This window comes from Mastigoproctus giganteus, chromosome 5 (genome assembly GCF_048544385.1).
Source record: "Mastigoproctus giganteus isolate SK-2022 chromosome 5, ASM4854438v1, whole genome shotgun sequence".
Taxonomy (NCBI): Eukaryota; Metazoa; Arthropoda; class Arachnida; order Uropygi; family Thelyphonidae; genus Mastigoproctus; species Mastigoproctus giganteus.
Window position 1 is genome coordinate 206714654 of NC_143579.1, and position 23929 is coordinate 206738582.

General features: G+C 38.1%; 1 protein-coding gene across 1 annotated transcript in view; it reads right to left on the reverse strand.

Moving 5' to 3' along the window:
- The window catches only part of mRpL18 (mitochondrial ribosomal protein L18), a 44100-nt gene extending 24652 nt beyond the window's left edge, over window positions 1–19448 (reverse strand). The window contains exons 1-2 of the mRNA XM_090373668.1: window positions 19297–19448; window positions 3176–3389 (exon numbers count right to left, since the gene is read on the reverse strand). Coding sequence (XP_090229794.1) covers window positions 3176–3389; window positions 19297–19399 — 317 coding nt within the window. The 5' untranslated portion in view covers window positions 19400–19448. The remainder of the gene's footprint in view (window positions 1–3175; window positions 3390–19296) is intronic.
- Between the last annotated feature and the right edge of the window lie 4481 nt (window positions 19449–23929).

Sequence of the window (23929 nt, forward strand, 5' to 3'; positions counted from 1 at the left end):
AGGATGCAAAGAAAAACAGCAAAGAGTTCTTTATTTATGTAAACTCTAGAAGGAAAGGGATGAATCAGATTGGACCACTTAACATAGATGGGTTGACTGTTGATGATCATGATCAGGTAGCTGATAAACTGAATGAGTATTTTGTATCTACATTCACACATGAGGAGTTATTCAATGAGGAGAATGCCAGAAGCTTATCAAACTCTAACAGGGAGCTAAGTGATTTTGTAATAACTGAGAGCAAAGTGGAGGAGAAATTGTTGAAGTTAAACATACAGAAGGCACTTGGGGTGGACAGGATCTATCCAGTTATATTAAAGGAGGCAGCTAAGGAAGTAAGCAAACCCTTAGAGAGCTTCCTTGGACTCAGGGGAGATTCCCATGGACTGGAGATGTGCAAATGTATCACCAATTCACAAAGGGTGACACAAGTAACTATAGACCTGTTAGTTTAACTTGTGTTCCGGGGAAAATAATGAAATCACTGGTTAAAGAAGCATTGCAGGATCATCTAGACAAGACTGCAGTAATAGTAAAGACAGCATGGGTTTGTTAAAGGGACATCTTGTCTGACCACATCATAGTATCCATCTTGTCTGACTGGATACTATGATGTGGTCACAAAGGAACTGAATGCCAAAATTAATTTTGATATCATATACTTGGATTTCGGGAAGGCTTTTGATACTGTTGCACATGGAAGACTGCTGGTACAAATTGGAGAGGTATGGCATTAAGAGTAAGTTGCTACAATGGATAAAGGGATGGATGAGTGGGAGACAACAGAGTGGTAATCAATGGACACTGCTCTTCGTGGACAAACGTTATTAGTGGAGTTCCCCCAGGGTTCGGTGTTGGGCCCATTGTTGTTTTGCATATTTGTCAATGATATTGATGAAGATATATCAGGTTTAATGTCCAAGTTTGCAGATGATACAAAGGTTGGCAGGGTTGCTAACAACAGTAAAGAGTATGCTACTCCAACTGGATCTAGATAACTTAGGCAAATGGGCTGAGAAGTGGCAACTGAAGTTTAACATTGACAAATGCAAAATACTGCATATGGGTAGCAATAAACGAAGAGAAACGTACCAACTGTGTGGTACTACACTCAGGGAAGTGGAAAGTAAAAGAGATAATTGTGCAGTCAAAACTGGGGATAATTGTGCAGTCAAATATGAAGTTTGCTGAGCAGTGCAGAGGGGCTGCCAAGGCAGGTCACAGAGTTTATCAATGATATATAGGAATTTTGCTAGCAGGGACAGGGAGGTGATTATCCCATTATACAAGGCAATGGTCAGGCCACATCTAGAGTACTGTGTTCAGGTCTGGAGGCCTCATTTTAGGAAGGACATAGCGTTGCTAGAATGCGTACAAAGAGGGGCAACAAGATTGGTGAGGAGAACAACGGGGGTGCTCTTACCAAGAAAGGCTTAAGTTCTGCAAATTGTAGCACCTGGAGAGTAGGCACATGCGAGGTGATCTGATTGAGGTGTATAATAAGGCCTTGAATGGGTTGAGCAAGCTGAATGCTGATCGGTTTCTTCCTCTTGCTCAGATTAAGAACTTGAGGGGGGCATAGATTCAAATTGAGGAAAGACAGTTGTAGAATAGATGTGTGGAAATTTGCCTTGAACCAGCGGGTAGTTGATTGGTGGAACAGACTTCCATCTTCTGTTGTGGAATTTGATAGCCTAAACAAATTTAAGGTTGAGCTGGACGGGCGTTTGGAAAGAATGGAGGGTTTTTTTTTTTTTTTTGACTGATGCTACATAAGCTTGCTTTCTTGCATTGAATGCCTCTACTAATGCTAAAACAAAGATGCTCGAGTGATGGTCAGTGAAACATCCCTTTTAGTTTTAATTATAAAATATAATTATTTGTTTTACTGAATTGAAGATGGTGATCTAAGTTACGATCTGCTAAACCCATGTTGCAGCATAAGCCTCAAGCTTCCTTGCACCATATGGCTAATAATAATACAGCAAGATCAGACACCCGGCACTGCCATCTCACCGGATGACATGTAGGAATGAGAGTGGGAATTAGAAACTTTTTTTTTTTTTTTTTTTTCCTTTTGGTAGTTGTTGGTGCATCGGTTTCTGTGGCCATAATGCACCTCCAAAGGTTTTTGAAGTACTTTGATCCAAGCCCGAGGCAGGATTCGAAACCGCAACCTTTGGGTTGCCAGGCAGGCACTTTACTCACCCGGCTAGCCTGGTCGGCAAGGAATTAGAAACACAAAAGCCTTTATTCCCTTGGTGTCTGTTTAAACACCCAGCAAAAATGTAATGCATTGTAATGAAAACAAACAAAAAATATATAAATAATAAAAAATAATAAAAATAATAAAAATATTTAAAAAAGTGTCAGTCACCAATACTAGTAGAAGAAGGTTAAAATTATGATTCCATTTTTCACAATTTTACTCTGGTGTTGGGCAAAATTGTCAAAATAAGTAACACTGATATTTTAAAGCATTCACTTAGAAAGTTTTAAATTTTACAAAATTCCACAAAAAACTCCCCAAAAAACTGCAGAATTCTCCACTGCAAAAATTCGCTGGGAATTCAATCACATGTAGCAAACTCACTGCTGAAAGGGTTCAAGAATGCTAATAACTTTATATAAATCTTACTTAAAGCTGTTTGTAAAATCAGTTCCATTTTCAAAAAATGAAAAAAACTTAACAAGATTCAGGTAATTGCACAATATTAAAATTTCTTGTTTGTTATTTGGTTTTTAGGAGCATTAGCAACTAAGGCCATATTGCTCCGGGATATGCGGTGGTCATTCTCTGACCTTTCCACATCCTCCGTATTTGGTGGTGACGGGTTCGAACCCCGTTCTAATCAAGAAGCATGTGCTACGCACTGCTGCTCCTTCCCACCTGGCTATGAAGACACCTAAAATTTGTTGTACACATTTGTAAGTAACTAGGTTGTCAGGCTGGATAAAAAAAAAAAAAAAAAAAAACCAGGATACAAAATTAATGTCCTCATTCTCGTGTATTACCCCCAATAAAACAGGATATAGCCACCAGAAAGATATGCAGAACCATAATAACAGTAGTGGTAGTAGTAATAATAATAGTAAAACTTTTCTTTTAAATATGAGATAATTTTTTTTGAAATAACCTTAATAAAAAATTAATTTTATAAGCAGCATTTCTCACTTGTTCCAGTAGTGGGGTGATGGGTAATCTAAAGAAAAGCCTTTTGCCTTGTGTGCTAAAAGCATCTTTTCTAAATTACATGAATTTCTGATGGTAACTTCTTCACAGAATGTGTCATTTTCACTCAGTGGATTGTCAGGCTTGATAATATTTGTCCTTTTCTCTGGAGATAGTGGTTCTACTTGTATATACTTTTTGGTAAATTTATTCAAACCTATTAAAAGTAAACCATTATGCATGAAACTTCAATTGCTTTCAGATTTACAAAAAAAAAAAAAAAAAAAAAAAATTTGCAATACTAGTAATTCATCACATATTAACAAAAAAAAAAAATGTTGCTCACTTCCTACACATACAGTAAACCATTGCTTTAATGGACCTCAAATTAACACTGGAAATAGGACAGTCCACTGAAACAGGCTTTTTGTCCATACATCCACTGAAATACAACAAAATTTCAAGCACTTCTATGCCACACAAGCAGCAAATAGAGTAAAATATAGAAGTAAAACATTTATGATTTTTTGTTTCATAGCACGGCAATTTTCATAACATTCCAGCAACTTTGGTATTTCTTAAAAGTTTAAAGGAAAATAAGCATCAATTGGGGGGCTTAACTGAGGGGTTATGCTTTTAGAGAACAGCACATAAAATGTAAAGGAGTGCATCCATTTAATACAGGTGGCCAGTACAATGTTGAGTCAGACAGGTATGACATAAGAACTATAAAAACAAAAATGAGAGTAGGTGGTTGTTACAGGTCTAATAACTGGGAAGAGTATAATGAACAACAGTACAGACAAATAGAGTGGCTTGAAATTTCCAGATATTGACTGAACCATGTAGGTTGGTCATTCACAAAGTAGCAATTCTTGTGGATTTATTGGATGAATGTTTTCAAAACCAGGATGTTAAAGAGACCAGAGAAGGCACTCTTGATCTGATTATTAGCAGAGAAACTTCATACATTAAAAATCTGCAGATAAAAGACCCACTAGGTGACAGTGATCATAACATATTGATGTGGGATTTCTTAAAGATATAACTACTGTTAAGGGCAAAAGGAAGAACTTTGGCTTTCAAGATGACTACTACAGTGGTCTTGGACAGTACAGTCAGTTATGCTTTAACGCGCATTTTCAAATCGCGAATTTACTCCAACGTGACTGATATATTAGGGAACAATGCGAGTTTAACACAATTTTTGCATTGGCTCATACGCGATTTCATCTGCAAGTAACACTACGTGAATGCAAAATCTCACACCAAGCCAAACATGAAAACCTGCACGGCAATACATACAAGTTTATGAAACTTAAAAAATGTCAAACATCAAATGTGTGAGAGCTATATTTCCCATTTACTGTAGTTGTATTGGTTAGAGACACACTGTTGTCATTTGCTGTAATCACAAGATAACATGTTATATTGTAGACCAACTGATGTTTTCAGGAGCTCAAATTTTTCTGTTTAACAGAAATTTTGTGAGACATGATAGCATGAGCAGAGGGGCACATCACTACCATAAAACAATAAAAACAATTTGCAGTTCCTAGTTTATTGGGCTGTTCAGCTAGTGCAATCTAATTATAAATGGTAGTAAACTCGATTTTAATGCATTTGTGATAATACTGGAATTCTGTGGGTTTTTGCTAGTGTTTCCAAATTCCTGACAGATATTAATCTTCGGGATTCAGTAATGAGAAATCAGAATTCCCAAGAATTCTCGAAATCATAAGTTATTCTGTATTTTTCATACCATTTTATTTACGTGATTTTAAATAATAATGAGTGACCATAATAATAAACAGCGAATAATTTTTCTGTGATAGGTTTATACTAAAAGTTTCAGAGGTTTTCTGTAAAAAAATATATATATATAATAAATGCATTGTTCATTATTATTATGAACCAATATATTGTGACAAGATTATATATTTCTATAACATGTAAAAGTGATCTCTACCTGATATAGACATTTGATAATAGAAAACATTAAAAGAAGGGAACATTAACACAAAATAAATGCCAAATAAAAATCATTTAAAAAATTGAAAGATAATATACCACAAATATTGAATATTTAAGTTATCATTCTTAAAATGAAATTTTAAAATGCACAAAGCATTGATTGCTCTATCCAATAGTCTTGATCTTTGTTTCATGACAAATATTCCAGACGTAGAAAAATTTTTCATTTTGCATTGATGTTGATCGAATTGTTAAGCGTAAGTCCAAAAGCATCTTCAAGTTGAGCTCCATATAAGCTCATTTCCTTTTTTAACCATGAAACCATTTGTCCCGCTTGTCCTGATTTTGGTTTTCTCATTGAAATCGATATTGCTTTTGCTAATTCAGATTTTAGATCAATTTCTAATTTCATGTCGGAGTATTCCACAACAACAACATTCACGTCTTCTCTATGCATTTCTTCTGTTAAAGCACATTTTCCTTTAAAAAGGTCTTTCCATTAATGATTTTGCCAATCGAGCTATTTCATTCTTGTTTGCCAAAGCAAAAAAAGCCATCCTTTTCCACCTCATATAAACAACTAACATTGCTTAAATATTTAATGAAGGATACTAGATCTTTCTTCCTGCACTTAAGCAATTCATTTCTAATTTCTTTTAAAAGCATACTGCTCAAAGCAGAATTCTGTTTTTCCAAATTACTAAAAAGAAACTTAAAAATTCCTTTGCTTGTTAGAAGATTTGCATCACGATTACTGAATGCCTCAACTGCTAATCGAACAGGTTTTAAGCAATTAAACTTCTCTCTCACAATTTCAGAATATTCTTCTTTCCATAAAGTGACCAAGCTTCAGCTGTTGTAAAACGATTTTTAATGGATTTAGGATCTTTAAAAATCTTTCGATAGTTCTTTCTAATGTGTTCAGCATGTTTTACAGTCCAAAATGACTTATAGTTCCATTTTTTTCATTCTTGATTATTTCCTGCTGCAAAAGGAAATTTCTCGCTGGAGAATATTTAAACAGTTTTACAATTTTTCTTATACTAAAAATTGCTGGAGAGACATCACCTTGCAGATCATACTGATTGGCTCCAGCTACATTATCTGAATCAGAGTCATTGCTTTCATCTTTCTCATATTCAGAATCTGCATCGTATTCACTTCCGCTGCTGCTACTCGCTTTTGATGCTTCATCTTTCAACTTTTTGACAAAAAACACTTTTGTTACAGCAAGGTGAAGTGCATGATTGTAACATAACTGCTAAATAGTTGGTGATAACTTTCCGAATTTTTCCATAACTGCTGCACCATCACTAGTTGTTGCAACCACATCTGCTTCAAGTTTTAATTTAAAGGTTTCTAATCTTTCCTGAACTAAAGATAACACTTTTTCTGCAGGACAGTTCCCATGAACTCTTATTAAACCAAGATTTAGTGAAGTCTCATTGTAGTATACACCAATGAGTCAAAACATTATGACCACCAACCTAATATGATGTTGGTCCTCCATGTGCAGCCAAAACAGCTTGTACCCAGCAAGGCATGGACACTACACGATTTCTAAATGTGTCTTGTGGTATCTGGTACCAACATGTAACCAGCAGATCCTTTAACTCCTGTGAAATCCGTGGTTGAGAAGCTGAAGATTTGAGTTGTTGTTCCAACCTAAACCTAGATGCTGGATGGGACTGATGTCGGGGGAATTTGGAGGCCAGGGCAATACCTGTAAGTCTTCCTAATGTTCCGAAAACCAGTCTCGAACAATCCAGGCGGTGTGGCATGGCCCATTATCCTGCTGAAAGACAGCACCACCAGAGGGTAAGACCACTGCATTGAAAGGGTGTGTACCTGGTCAGCAATGATGTTTAGGTAGGTGGTAAATGTCAGAGTGCCCGGCACATGGATGACTGGACCCAGAGTATCCCAGCAGAACATCACCCAAAGCATGACACCGCCACCATCAGCTTGTTTTCATCCCACGTGCATCCAGGCGGCATCACTTTCCCAGATAAATTATGCACACGTACCTGGCCGTCCAGATGATGTAACGGGAAACGATTCATCGGACCACATGACCTTCTTCCAATTACTCAAGGTCCAGTTACAATGCTTGAGTGCCCATTGTAGGCACTATTGCTGGTGAACCGTGGTTAGCATGGGAACTCAGAGCGGCCTGCAGCTACGCAGCCCCATTTTCAGCAGGGTTCGATGTACTGTGTGTTGTGACACATTACTCCCACCACCACCACCACCACCAGCATTCCAATTACGGCATGTTACACCACAGTCGCCCTTCTGTTTCCATGTACCATCAGGGAGAGCCTTCGCTCACCTCAAGCATCAATGAGCCGTATAATACCTTGCTGGTATTATACGGCTGGTATTATGTCGTCCAATACCTTGCTGGCGGTTCGTGGGTTCACCCTCCTCGAACCACTTTTGGTAGTTACTAACCACAGCTAGACTGTGAGCACCCCACCAGCCGTGCCGTTTCGGATGTGCTCTGACCCAGTTGTCTGGCCATACAATTTGGACTTTGTGAAACTCGCTTAAGTCTGCTGCCTTTCCCATCAGAAGAATAAGGGTAACACTGATTAATGGGGCTCAGTATCAGGTGTTTTTCATACCATGTCCCGATCCGCACATGCACCGCAGTTCACCTGCAGTTGCTTCAATTTGCATAACAACTGACTGGTCATAATGTTTTGGCTCATCAGTGTGCATGAACGTTAATGTATCTTCGATTCCTACAACTGGTCCACTCGTCTATTTTCTTATTTTCACAAATTTCTTTTCCCACGCATGCACCGCAGTTCACCTGCAGTTGCTTCAATTTGCATAACAACTCACTGGTCATAATGTTTTGGCTCATTGGTGTACATGAACGTTCATGTATCTTCGATTCCTACAACTGGTCCACTTGTCTATGCAAATGCTTATTTTCTTATTTTCACATTTGAAAGCACCACATTTCTCGACGTACAGTTGTTCTATTTTACTGTAATAGTTATGTATTAATGCCATAACTGATGGACTTTTTGGCAACTACAGTCCTTTGCTTCAGAAACTTGCCCTAATAAATTCCCTCTGAGATTATGTTGTTAGATAATCCATGTGCTGCTGCAAGTTTGCTTACCATTTTTTTAAAATCTTGTGACTCATATCCTTTGACGTATTGTAAAATTGTGCACTGTTTCTTAGAAGTAGTAGGCATTGTCTCATCAGGATTATTTTCAGTTTTTTTGTCCTTTTCATGCCATGAATATGTTCAAGATACCCATGAAGTCGACTAGTGATGATGCTTTACATTGCAATGATTTAAAACATAACTGGCAATGAGCTGACTGATTTCCTTTATCTTTCTTAAAATACTTCCAACATTCTTCATACTCTTTACTCATTATTATGAATATCTAAAAAAAAATTGATAAATAAGAAATATTAAGTTTAGTAGTATTTACAAAGAACCGTAGCCTATTGCAAATATTCGAACAGTGGAAAACGCCAATGAACATTATTGGGAAGTTCGAATAATGTAACATTCAGATCTCCTATCAAGGTTAACAGCATTACACAAAATCATGTGTCGAAATTGGCAATTTAAGGACTTATTTTGTTTCCAAAACTTATTTCCCAGAACACCACTCATAGGATTTGTATAAAGTATTCTCTGCGTATAAACTTATATTTATTTTATTTGCAAGGATGATTCACAGTTGGCAGCACACAGGGCTACAAACACACTTTTATAACAAGGCAACAGTTATAAGGAGGACTGAATGATTAGATCACAACCGCTTCTCTCCTGCATGCTCCTATCCGATTCCCGGAAATGGAAGGCTAAGTTAACCTTTCACTCGGGTTCCTTCCGGAAGTGGAATGTTAAGTTAACCTTCCACTCCACGTATCAGCGTTTCCTGCGCTTGCTTTTGACTTGACGTTGGTGGATTCCTTTGAACCAGCAACGCCTCTATGTGGATTGTTAAGCTTTAATTCTCACAGGAGAATTATAATACTTTTTCCCATTTTCCAGATTTTTCTCGGGATTCGGAAAAACACAAATTTTCCGAGAAATGCCAGGAAGGAATTCCAGCATAGAAACACTAGTTTTTACATTATTATGGTGAAATGTGTTCTCCTTTCATGAAATCTTCAATCATATAAAAAACAAATAAATTTTCACAATCTTCCAATTCCTATTTTTTAAGCTTCATAAACTCGTCTCACTTGTGCAATTTGTGTGTCCTGTGTTCATTGTTATTGATTGCTTGTCTTTTTTACCATTTTAAATTTTATAATAAAAAAAAGAAGAAAATCTCAGTGAACAGAAATATCAATCAAACTTCATATCTTTTCAAGATCCGTGTTAGCAAATAAGATTAAACCTGTGTTAGCAATTTTATTGGGTTTCTAACTTTTTTTAGTGTTTTATTTTACTTACCAGACTGAATATTTTTTTTGAGTGCTCTGCCCCATCTCTATTTTCTCCCATAAGCCCTGTTGTTTTTAATGTGCAAAATACCATAATGTGGAGATTTTTAGGAACACATGTACCACATTACAGCAGAACTGACTGTATTTAAATTCTGTGAAGTGGGACCAAATGATGAAGTTACAATAAGCATATTTTACATGCAGAGCATCGGGGACATAATCGTAGAACTTACGATTATGTATTTTTATACTACCTAAGAGATACAGTTCAGTCTTAGACTGAAATGGATGTCAGATATACTGATGAGACTTGTGATAGGGAAGATGTATATAAATTATCAGGTGATAAGGAAGCCTATAGAGTAGATATAACCTAGTCTGTAAATCAAGCTGGCACACTATGATCTCCATTGTCAATGCGCCAATAAACACCAAAACAACAACAAACAGCAAATCAAGTCACAAAGGAAGTTTAGGCAAACTAAGGCTTTGTATCGTCTGCAAGTCTATGGAAAAGAATGCAAAGATAAGCAACAAAAACTTCTTTACTTAAGCAATAGAAAGAAGGGGATGAACACATTAGTCCACTAGATATGAATGGTTTACCAGATGATCCTGCTCAGATGGTTGACAAACTGAACAGGTATTATGCATCTACATTTGTCCAAGAAGAATTCTTCAGAGATAGGCAGCCAGTATAAATGTATAAATTCTAACAGAGAGCTGAATCATTTTGTGATAATTGACAGTAAAGCAGAAGCAAAATTATTGAAGCTAAACATAAAAAAGATATCTGGAGTGGATGGGATCTATCCAGCTATATTCAACAAGGTAGCAAACATTTAGCCATAATTACAAGAGCGTCGCTGGATTCAAGGGAGGTGATTTGGAGATGTGCAAATATATCCCCAATTCACAAAGGTGGATCAAAAGGTGATATGAGTAATTACAGACAAGTTAGCTTAACTTCTGTTCCAGGAAAAATAACGGAGTCACTGGTTAAAGAAGAAATGTAGGACTAGACAGAATGCAGTTATACTGAAGACACAGCATGGATTTGTTAAGGGGTGACCTTGTCTGACCAATCTGATTGGATATTATGAAGCAGTGAAAAAGGAACTGGATGCAAAAAATAATTCTGATATCATATACTTATATTTCAGAAAAGCTTTTCATATGGTTGCACATAAAAAGACTGCTATACAAAGTGGAGCACTGCCACATTAAGGGTAAGTTACTGCTATGAATAAAGGAATCAACCGGCCCTGCTCTTCTTGGACTAATGTTATTAGTGGAGTCCCCCAGGATTCAGTGCTGGACTCATTGTTTTCTATATACATTAATGATACTGATAAAGGCATATCAAACTTAATGTCTAAGCTTACCAATGATATAAAAGTCTGCAGGGTGGTAAATGACAGTAATTAGGGCAATGCTACTGCAACAAGATCTTGAAAAATTAAGCAGATGGGCTGAGGAAGTGTAACATTGGAAAGGAAGTGTAACATTGTCAAATGCAAAGTACTTCATATGGGTAGCAGTAATCCTAAATTAATGCACCAACTGTGTGGTACCACACTAGTGCAGAATGAAAAAGACCTAGACCAATTGTGCAGTCTGATATTAAGTTCTGTAAGCAGCCAGGCTGCTAGGCCAGTTCATGGGGTTTTGTCAATAATATACAGGTATTTTGCCAGTAGGGATAAGGAGGTGATTATCCCTTTGTATAAGGCAATGATTAGGCTACATCTTCAGTACTGCATACAGGTCTGGAAGCCTCATTTACAGAAAGGTGTGGGTCTGTTGGAATCGGTGCAGAGAAGAGCAACAAAGTCAGTGATGGGAACAAAAGGGAGCTCTTAGCAGGGGGAACAGGGTACCTGCAAAAATATCTGACTGAGCTGTTTAAGGCTTTGAATGGATTGAGTAAGTTCAATGCCAATGGAATCCTCTTACTCAGACTACACACATGAAGTGGCATAAATTCAAATTGAGGACTGATGACTGTAGGATAGATGTGCAAAAATTTGCCTTCAGCTAGCAGGTAGTTGATTGTGAGAACACTTCCATCTGGTATTCAAGGAAGAACTAAAACTGTTGGAGAAGATAGACAAGTCGTACAGGATGTTTTTGAGGTTTTTTTTTTTTTTTTTTAGCTGATGCTGTATAAGCTTGCTTTCCTGCATCATTTGCCGCAACTAAAAGTAAATTCCTTATAGTCCATTAAAGTTAGATTTTACTGTATATTAATACAATAATAATTTTACAATTATAATCCTACAACCAGTAGTAGAATAGGAAACAGAAATATGGAGTATATGGAAAGCCCCTCTTTATATTTTGTCTTTCTAAACACAATCACAAAATTACTCAAATTCCAGTTTCTGATATAATCATTAACCTTCCATCACCCTCAATTTTAACAAAGATACTCAAATGGCATCTGTGTAACCTCCCTTCTTTGTTTTAATTACAAAAAAATAATTTTTAGCTTTGTTACTAAATTGAAAATGATGATCTATTAATTATGATCTGCTAAACCCAATTAAAAATATCTAACAAAAATAAACAATAGAAACCAATAGTAATAATAAAGAAAGCTTTTATCGTATTGTTTAGAATTTTAAACTTCACTGATTGTGAGTATCTGGGAGACAAAGTGAACACCTATATTTTTGTCAGCTGTTCAATTTTAGCTAGCGAAATCAAAGCTCTGTAACGAGATTATACACCCATCACTGACATTTCACAGGTGTCATGTGGGAACGGGAGTTGCCTAAAAGAAACGTAGACACTTTTGTCACCCAGCATCTGTTAAATGCCAAATAAAAATTTTGTCTCGTAATTCACAATATATTGAAATGAAAACAGAAAATGCTGTATAGCCAGTTAGATGATGCTGTATAGCCAGTTACTTTGATGAGCAAAGTACAGGAAAATTTGATTTCATTTACAAATAAAAAAAAAAAAAAAAGTGGAGCCTGTAAGATGCCATTTTAGAAAGGGAAGATTAAAGGACACGATGATAAACACATTAGCATTTAGCATTAGTAGAGGCATTTGATGCAAGAAAGCAAGCTTATGCAGCATCAGCCAAAAAAAAAAAAAAAAAAAAAAACCCATTCCACTTCATCCCTCTGTTTTTCAAAATATCTGTCCAGCTGAGCCTTAAACTTATTTAGGCTATCAACCTCCACTACAAGGGATGGAGGTCTGTTCCACCAACCAGCCACCCTCTGGTTAAAGGCAAATTTCCGCACGTCTATCCTACATCTGTCTTTCCTCAATTTGAATTTATGCCCTCTCAGGTGATTATTCTGAGCTAGAGGAAGAATCCCATCAGCATTGAGCATGCTTAAACCATTCAAGGCTTTATACACCTCTATCAGATCACCTCGCTGGTGCCTAGTCTCCAGACACTGTAATTTGCAAAACTTAAGCATTTCTTCGTAAGAGCACCCCTTTGTTCCATTCACTAATCTTGTTGCCTTCTTTGTACTCGTACCAGCAGCTCTACATCCTTCTTGAAATGAGGCCTCCAGACCTGTATACAGTACTCTAGGTGTTGCCTGACCATTGCCTTATACAAGGGAATAATCACCTCCTTATCCCTGCTGGAAAAATTCCTGTATATCATTGACAATACTCCATGAGCTACTCTTGCAGCCCGTCTGCACTGCTCAGAGAACTTCATATCTGCCTGCACAACCACCCCCAAGTCCCTTTCATTCTCTACCACTGTCAGTGTAGTACCACAGAGTTGATACGTTGCTCTGGGGTTGCTGTTTCCCATGTGTAGTACTTTACATTTGTCAATGTTAAACTTCATTTGCCACCTCTCAGCCCAATGTGCTCGACCTTTCCGGATCCTGTTGCAGCAGCATAGAGTCAGTAGTGTCCTTGACAACCCTGCCTACCTTTGTATCGTCTGCAAACTTCGACATTAAGCTTGATATACCATCATCAATATCATTTATAAATACAGAAAACAATAATGGACCCAACACTGAGCCCTGAGGGACTCCACTAATAACATTAGTCCACGATGAGCAGTGTCCATTGATTACCACTCTCTGTCTTCTCCCCCTCAACCACCCCTTTATCCATAGCAGCAATTTGCCTCCAATGTCACACTGTTCCAATTTGTGTAGCAGTCTTCCATGTGCAACAGTATCAAAAGCCTTTCTAAGATCCAAGTATATAATATCAAAGCTATTCCCTGCATCCAGTTCTTTTGTGACTGCATCATAGTATCCAATCAAATTGGTCAGGAAAGACTTCCCCTTAACAAAACCACTGTGTCTGAGCTATAACCGAAGTCTTGTCTAAATGATCCTGCAGTGCTTCTTTAACCAGTGCCGCCATTAATTTTCCTGGAACAGAAGTTAAGCTCACAGGTCTATAATTACTTGTGTCAGCCTTTGATCCTCCTTTGTGAATTGGGGTCACATTTGCCCATTTCCAGTCTATGGGTACCTTCCCTGAGTCCAAGGAAGCTCTCATAATTATGGCTAAGGGTTTACTTACTTCCTTTGCTGCCTCCTTTAATATAACTGGATAGATCCCATCCACCCCGGGTGCCTTTCTTGCGTTTATCTTCAACAGTTTCTCCTCCACTTTACTCCCAGTTATTTCAAGATTCTGTAGCTTACTGCTAGAGTTGAATACACCTCTGGCATTCCCCTTGCTGAATAACTCCTCATGTGTGAATGTCGATGCAAAATATTCATTTAGTTTGTTAGCTACCTGAGCAGGATCATCAACAGTTGACTCATCAATATCAAGTGGACCAATCTGATTTATCCCCTTCCTTCTAGAGTAAAGAAGGAAGTAAAGAACATAAGTAAAAAACATAAGTAAAGAACTCTTTGCTGTTTTTCTTTGCCTCCCTTGCCAAGGATTTCTCGTAATCTGCCTTCGCCTGCCTAACCTCCTTTGTAACTTGGTTGCATATCAACTTGTATCTATCATAGGCTTCTGTGTCATGTGTTAATTTGTAAGTATCCCATGCATTTTTCTTCTCTGCCATATGCCTCATTAGTTCATCTGACATCCATTTTGGCCTAAACCTTGAACAATATTTCTTAGTTGGTATGTAAAGCCTATTAGCTTCCAAGATAAGTTCTTTGAATGCTTCCCATTTTGAATTTGCTGTTGGTAACATCATCAGTTGGTCCCACTGTATAGAATTTAAATACTGTCTCAGTCCATCATAAAGGCGTAGTTGCTTCCGTAAAGGAGTAGTCGCCTTTACGGAAGCAATAACCCTTCCCTTTACCCCTAATGGTAGTTACCTCTTTGAGTAAATCCCACTTCAGCACACTGAGATCACTGCCACCTAGTGGTTCATTTATCTGCAGATTCTTAATGCATGAAGAATCACTGCTGATAATCAAATCAAGAGTATTACTCCCTCTAGTTGCCTCCCTAACATGCTGATGTAGAAAACAATCATCCAATAAATCCACAAAAGCCCTGCTAGTGTGTGAGTGACCAGCCCCCAAATTCCAGTCAATATCTGAGAAATTAAAATCTCCCATTATGAGACTCTCTGATTTACTGGCCCACTCTATTTCCCTGTACAGTTTCTTATTATACTCATCACAGTCATTAGGCCTATAGCACATGCCTACTCTCAATTTTGATCTCCCAATGCTTATGTCACACCAAACTGACTCAACACTGCACTGTCCAGCGATGTCGACTGGCTTCACTTCCTTGGTTTTTATGTGTTTCTTAACTAATAGCATAACCCCTCCCCCCTTCCTCTCCTTTCTGTAGACGTTGTACTCCCCAAATTCCAGTTCTGCATCCCTTATATCTGTGTGACACCACGTCTCTAATATCCCAACAATATCTGCCTTTGATGTTTTGAGCAATACCTCAAATTCAAATTTATTTACTAAACTCCTAGCATTGGTGTACACGCAGGTATACCTGCACCTGTTTCTATTCTTAGCAACCCTAATACAACCCATGTGTTTACTTGTACCGCAATGGCTCCAAGCAGTCTCTGAAATATCATGCGTCTTGTTTTTCAGGCTTCTGCTCATTCTAATAGAAGCAGTGCAAGAATCTCTTTCACCTCTGCCAGTGGCTACTGTCAATCTATTGGTCTTTGTCTACCCCCAAGCTAGCAGTTTTCCGACCCACCTAACACTGCCTTTATAGCATCAGCAAATAATCTTGCACCCTTTCTATTTAAGTGTATCCCATCCCTGTAGAAGCAATCTCTCCTGTTAACAAGTACATTCCAGGCTGAAAAAAATTCTACCCCTTGAGCCTTGCACAATCTTTCCAGAGCCAAATTGATCGACAAGGCTCTCATCATATACTCCCTCCTATCGTGTCTGGGCAGAATTGCAGACACTTTCAAATTCAACCCTAATTCTCGGCTTTTGTTCAACAGTGACCTGTACTTGTTAAGTAATTCACATTTTGGAAGCAACTGTAGACAAACACTTCACTGTAGACAAACACTTCCAAAATCTTTTAAAGGTTTGAATGACTCGCGTTACACCGAAAACTAAAGATTTAAGAATTATCCAAACATTTCAGAAGTAAGAGGCAAGAGACTATGGTCAGAAGGTATCCACACAACTGAGAAATTCACTTATCAAAGATTAGTACAACAGCATCAAGTGAATCACCGAATTGGTGAAAATCGCATTGTTTTTATCATATCTCATATTGTGAATACATTCACGAGTTGCCTGATATTGTACTACCTTAAATAAGAAACTCTTCACCACTGGAGAAGACTATTGTTACTAATTCTCAGTGGATACCATCACCAGTGAGTGGTGGTATCCACTGAGAATTTATCTTCTATCTTACGATTATTTCAGTCAAACACCTCTTCTCACCACCCTTCTCAAAACCATCTCATTTCTCACTTTATCAGCGCATCTTACCTTTTCCATTCCCAAACCTCTGCAAAACTTTCCGATCTTCTAATATCTTCCATTCTCAATGTCCATATTCGATAAAGACCCACACTCCATAACAGCCATAGCGCCAATCTTTTCCCTAAACCAATTCCTAATCTCCCACATAATATTCTTCTTCCCTTCTCAAAAGTTCTTTTACTCACTGCTTTTATAATTTCTCTACTGCTCTTTGTTTTTTTTTTCACCATTAGGCTTCCCAAATATCTATACTTGCTCACCTGTTCTATTCTATATCCTCCTATTTCAATATTTAACTCACACCTTTTCTTTCCACTCTCATAACTTTTGTCTTCTCAATATTATTCTCATTGTAAGCCCATCACAACTTACCTGTTAATCAATTTCTGCAATCCATCCTCAGAATCTGCCATCAAAGTCATATCATCTGCAAATTAACACTCTCAAGAACATTCTCCCTTATCCAATTTCCTTTATCAAAATGTCTCTTTAATCATTTCATCTACATATACATTAAATAAAATCAAGAATAGACAACACCCCTGCTTCACATCTCTACACTTTCAATATCACATTTCCTACTCTATTACTTTTTGTCCCCAATACTAATCACTCTCTTGTCCTTTCCAATATATTCAAATAATGTAATCCAGTCAACCAGATATAATTCCTTCTTCAAATATATAAAACATATGTATACATCTCTGTTCGTTTCAGGTGTCTTTCTGTCAACACTCTCATCACACTTAATCCATCCCTTGTTCCCCTCCAATCCTGAAACCAAACAGTCCTCCTCCCACATTTTCCTCCATCTTTCTTATCATGCTTCCATTCCCCAACCCCCACAAAAAAAACTACTAATATGTAAAATTCTGAAAATATCAATGCAATCATTGCTGTTCAAACTAAATAAACAGTTCATTTAAAATAGTGATAATCTTTTAGTTTTGTTATGGGAGATATTTATGAATAGACAATTCACATGTTAATATAGTCGATGCAAGAAAGAACATGAAAGACAAGTGCACAAATTGGAGAAGGTGGCATTAGGGGAAAGTTACCGTTATGGATGTTGAGTGGCAGAAAACAGTAGTTATTAATAGGCAATTCTCTTCTTGGAATAATGTCATTAGTCATGTCCCTAAGGATTTAGTGTTGGATGCCTTACTGTTTCCAATATTTATTAATGATACTGATGTGGGAACATCAGGCTTAATGTCAAAGTTTCCAGATGATACAAAAATGAGAAGGATGTTTAAAGACAGGAATCAAAGAATACTACTGCAAGAATACCTAGAAAAATTAGGCAGATGGGCTAAAACCTGAGCTGAGGTTTAACACTGATAAATGAAAGGTATTGCTAGGTGCGGTAATCTCAGAATAACATACCAGTTGGGTTGTACAATGCTCAAGGTGGTAGAGAATTAGAGACCTAGCTAGGTGGTGGTATCCACTGAGAATAAGAAACAACAGTCTTCTCCTTCGGGTGAAGCGTTACTTATTCGAAGTAGTGCAATGTCATGGCAACTTGTCGTGAAGGTATTCACAATATGAGATGTAACTTAAATGATGCCGCTATTGCAAATTTTGCTAATTTATATTTAGCTGTGTATAAATTATGCAATTGCACTAAAATACACATAGTCTTACAGTCAAACAATTTTCTCTGAGCAGTGCAGACAGGATGTTAAAGTAGCTCACGAGGTTCTTCCAATGATGTACAAGAAGTTTGCCAACAGGGATAAGGTTATTATCCTGCTGTATAAGGCCACATCTGAAGTACTGCATGCATGTCTGGAAGCCTCATTTTAAGAAGGATGTGGTTCTGTTGGACTGAGTACAGAAAAGAGAAACAAGGTAATCACGGGCACAACAGAGTACTCTTACCCAATTCTGCAATTGCAGTAGTCGGACAGTAGTCAGCTGTAAGGAGACATAACTGAAGTGTAAATTTAAGGCTTTGAATGGATTGAGTAAACTAAGTGCTGATGGTTTCTTTACTCTTTTTTGGTCAACTCACATATAAGTGACAAACATAAAAAGGATGGTTGTAACCAATTACTGGAGAAAACCACCATCTGGTGTTGTGGAAGTGGGTATCTTGAATAAATTTAAAGAAGAATTAAACAAATGATTAGAGGGAATGGTTAGGTGATGTGAGGACGATTTGTATTTTTTTTTTTTTTAGCTGCTGCTGTATAAGCTTGCTTTCTTATATCATTTGCCACCACTATTTCTAATAATATAAGTTATTACAATCGTTTTATGAATCACTGCCTCAGTGTAATTCTTAATGTGCAAATTATGAAACTCAGAAACCGAGCACTCCATTTATCTTGATCACAAATACTTTAGACAAATACATAGCTTTACAAATTTCTTGATGTTGCTGAAGCACAATAAAAAACAATGGCTAAGATATGAACTCTTTTCCTGCAGAATCATGTCTACACAGATTATGTTTATGAAAGCTAAATTTGCCAATTTTTGTCCATTTTTCTAAATACTGCTGGAAAATGGGTGCCATTTTATGGACTGCTGGATTACAAAACTCGAAGCTTACTGTATAAAAAAATTAAGTTATTACTTTTTCTTATTACTATACTTTTTATGGTTCTAATTTTTATCATAACCGTTTCATATTCATTAACTCTGGGTGACGTCATTTTTTATATATCCAAGTCTTTTTTATAAATCAAAGTCATTTTTTTTTATTATTTTTTTTTAAAACGCTTCTCTAGTCTCTGGAGGCGGGTATTTATATTTGCAACTAATGTTTTAGTTTGAAGTTTACTTCCTCGCACTTACCTTCAAACACTTGATATCGTACAAAACGTTTCGAAATCAAAAATATTGGTGGGTGATAAGTACGACCATTCAAAAAGAAAAAGATATAACTACATAACACCATATTTTCAATCAGCACAGTTCACAGGAGTTACTCTGTGGCACGGTTTACAATTAACAGGTGGCAACTCTTCAACATCTCTGATCTGAGAATGATTTTGGCAGAAGCATCAGGGAAATCCAAAATTTTTCTCATGTAACATACGCACGTTTAGATTACTTTTTATTGCAAAAAAAAAAAAAATAAAAACAAAAAAAAAAAACTTGTTTAATGTTATTTATTAGGAAAAAATTATTACATGGATATTTTTGCGATAATAATCTACTTGTGTAAATTCGTAGCTTTGAATTTGGGAACATAATTCCATAGTTATCTGATTGATAATAATTTGAATGTACATTGAACATTTGCATAATTACCAGACGGTTTTAATTCGATTTGTCGTGAAAATACCCCAGCTATTTTAAAATATTAATAAGGCAATTAAAGCAGCAATCGATAGAAAACTTATCCAAAGTAACCCTAAAGGTAGCATTGAGCAGCCACGCTGCTCTCCAGTTTAATTTACTGGGATATTATATATCTACAGACATATAATTTAGTGCAAATGCATCATGTCTATACTCATTAAATTAACCGAAATTATTACAGTGGCATCATTTACATCTCATATCGTGAATGAATGCCTTCCCAACGAGTTTACGAATTGCCAATTTCGGTTATACTTTGAATAAACAACGCTTCCCCAGTATAAAAGATTATTGTTACTTATTATCACTGGATACCACCACCCAGACGGCTGTTTCAGGGCCAAAGTCGGAGTCAATCGGTCGATTGCTTATTTATGTTCATAGTTACCCTCCAGTTATTTTAATCAAAACGCTTGATAAATCATTATCCTTAAAAATTAAAAGATCACAACTTATTTGTATTAAAAAAACTGTAATATTAAGGCAATCCGAAAACTAATTTAACTGTCCGTGTGTATTCAATCATTAAAGTATATATGTTCTTTGGTCGTTTTTCTCTTTTCTGGACGACAAAACCCGCATTTCCAAGAGAAAAAAACCATACTATCTTCGCCTGAGACTGACTAGCTCAGCCAGATTGCCAAAAGAACCATAAAAATTTTCCGCATCATTGGCAAAATTATAAATCAAGTCTTTTCCACCCAGTGTGGGGGTGGACAGTGATCATAGCAACTGTGCCACCCACGTGGTCCGCTTTTTTAAGAAGTTAGTCGTGGTCCTTGGACAAAGTACACTAGCTGACATGTATACCAGGAGCAGTTTTCCACTGATTTCTGGCCACATAGGAGGCAGTTTTCCACTGATTTCTCGTGGTGTTTTGTTATTTGTTGTTTTGATTTGTTGTCTACGAGGGTAGCACAGTGGTAGCATCACGGTCCTCCCCACACTGGATGGAAAAGGCCCGAGTTCGAATCCCGTCGATGACGCTAGAAACTTTAATGGACTTTATTCACTCCGTGGTTGAGTTAGTCGGTCTCAGGCGTAGATAGCAAGGTTTTCCCCCGAGAAACTGGGGTTTTACATCCAGCAAAACAGACAAATCGACCATACAACACACGCAATTAACAGACACAAGACACATAGCACAGCAAATGAATTTAATTATTCGAGTGGCCTAAATATAACAGTTCGTTTTCTGTTGTTCTTTTGTTATTCGCTGTGCCAGAAAAGGCATAAAAACGAAACGCAAGGAGGAAAGCCCTGAGTGGCCAGAAATCATGGAATACCTACCTAGTAAAGGGTAGGCCCACCTTACACCCAGATAGGAGCAGTCACACCGCAAGGCATTGAGTCCACTAGTTCGCAAAACCGTTCCACAAGCATTTCAATCCATGCTTGCTGCACTGTTGTCCATAATTCGGTCGCATTCCTGGTTGGTGAATCCAAAGCTCGAACGGACCTATCCACAGCATCCCAAAGATGCTACACAGGGTTCACGTCCGTTGAACGGGGAGGCCATTTCATGGTGGTAAAATTTGCGGAATGCTTTTCGAACCATGTTCTAGTCATCACGGCTCTGTGGGGAAACACATTGTCCTACTAGAAGAGTCCATTGCCCTGTGGGTGCACGATGACCATAAAGGAATGCAGATGGTCTGCAAGGATGGTCATGTAACCTGGACCATTCAGAGATGCATCTAGATGAACAAGAGTTCCCAACGTGTGCCAGTTGAACACGCTCAAGACCCCTACCGACCGTCCTCCTGCCTGAACATTTCTTATTGACATCAGGGGTGCATAGCTTAGAGCGGTTTCCGCCAGATACGCACCCTCCCGTCCACTCGAAATAACTGAAAACGGGATTCTTCGGACCAGCAGACCGTCTCCAATCATCACAAGGTCCGGAGCCGATGTTCTTTCGCCAGGTTGAGACGTAGAGTCTTGTGTCATGATGTTAGCAATGACACTCTGGAAGGTTGGCGGCTCCCATAACTTATTGTGGCTAATGATCGCCTGATGGTCTTGGTGGAGACGTTCCTGGCAACTCCCTTGTTAATGTCGGCGGTGATTTGTGCCACTGTTGCTCTCCGGTTGGCTGAAACAATGCAAGACAGATATCGACGGCCACATAAATACATACATACATACACCACCTTTCTCCACCCACAGCGGTGTCCAAAATGAGATGTTATTCCGGAAATAGCGTATTCCCTATACACTCCTGGTACTGTCGAACAGGGACAGTGCGATTTCTGTACCACCTCCTCAAAAGAGTGACTCATGCCTCGAGCACCCATTATTATCCCTCTTTCAGAGTCGATTGCCTCATGATGTTTATCCATACTGACATCGAATTACCGTCTACGTGAATTCAGTGATGCAGACTCAAAAACCTGCCGAGCGGTAGGTTCGTCTACTAATGACAGGGGTGACAACGTCACGTTGCTCAGGAACCAGGTATTCCATGAATTCTATCCTTTCAGCAGGGACGGGCCATCCCGAGGGCAAAAAAGGTGCACTGCACCTGGGCGCCAACGTTCAAGGGGCGCCTGAAACTCACATACACACATGAAGAAAATTTTAAAGGGGGTGCAAAATTTCAATTGGTACTCCGGGCGCCTCATACTCTAGGAACGCCCCTGCCTTTCAGTGTACAAGGGGCGCTTGAAAAGTTCGTGAATTGAATATAAAAGGTTTATTTGAGGAGCTTGGTGACGTGTTGCTTTTCAGCATAGCCCCTTTGGAGTAAATACACTTTTGCCACCGATGCTGCAATGCGTTGATTCCAACTACAAAGAAAGTTTTTTCTTGGGCCTCCAGCAATGTATGTACTGCAGCAATAATGTCACTGCCGGTGAGAAAATGAATGCCAGCCACATATTTCTTCAAATTAGGAAATAGGTTAAAGCCCATGGTACTAGATCTGGTGAATATAGAGGTGGGTCCAATATTTCAAAGTCACACCTGTGCAGTGCAGCCATGGCAATGATACACTTGCGAGTAGATTGTTTGCCTGATGGAACTAGACCCCTTTGCTGTTTTCATGAAAACGTAGTATAAGATCTGTGTAATATGCCCCTGTGACTGTCTGGCCTATCTGTAGGAAACCCCAGGGGCTCACATCTGGTGAGTATGGGCTTAGGACACCCAGGGTCCTGAGCTGGATATCACCATTCTTCTCTTTCTTGGTGATTCCCCCCCCCCCCCCTCTCTCTCTCTCTCTCTCTCTCTCTCTCTCTCTCTCTCTCTCTCTCTCTCTCTCTCTCTCTCTCAGGGTAACTCGGGAATTTTTTTTGGCTGGTGCAGCGAGGCCTCAGGCTTCCTTGTACCATATAATAACAATAATAATAATTCATTAGTAGCACCCCATCAGCATCTCAACAGACAGATGCCATCACCTTGTCAGCAGAAGGAATAGACTTGGCTTTCTTTGGAAGAGAAGCAGATCTGTGTTTCCACTGTTTGGACTACTACTCCTTTATATCTGTCTGAAAGTGATGGACTCACATTCCACCCAAGGTCACAAAACTTGAAAGGATATTTTGCCAGATCTGCTTGAAAACATGCAAATGTTCACTTGACTTGAAAACTCTTGTGCATTTTTGATCTGCTGTCAACAACTTTGGGATTCATCGTGCTGTCGCCTTTTACATAGCAAGAACCTCTATTATTATGTGGTATATACAGGTGCAGATGAGATGCCCAAGATGTACCGAACGGTCACTCATCACCATTTTGTACATTTACTGTACACATAAACATTTATTATTCAGATACTATATGTTAGTAATACTATTCATTTAAATTTTAAGACGACGACGGCAATTTAAATGCAGTTTGCCACTTTCCTTGATACAGTGCATTAGAGCCCGGGAAAGAAATAAGTTAGTCCCTGGTTGAGCTTGCATTCGAAATTTCAAACACTTCGTTCCATGTTTTGGTCATCTTCAACGAGAATGACCCTTTCTGAAAAAAAAACAAGATTTCAGATATTCTTTATCTTAAACTGTTGGCTGCATATCCTATTCCTCTTGTAATCTTTTTTGTGCTCCAACTCACGGCATCATTTTTCAGCACAGCATGTGTAATACCAGTGACTACTAATTCCAGCCACGTTACTTAT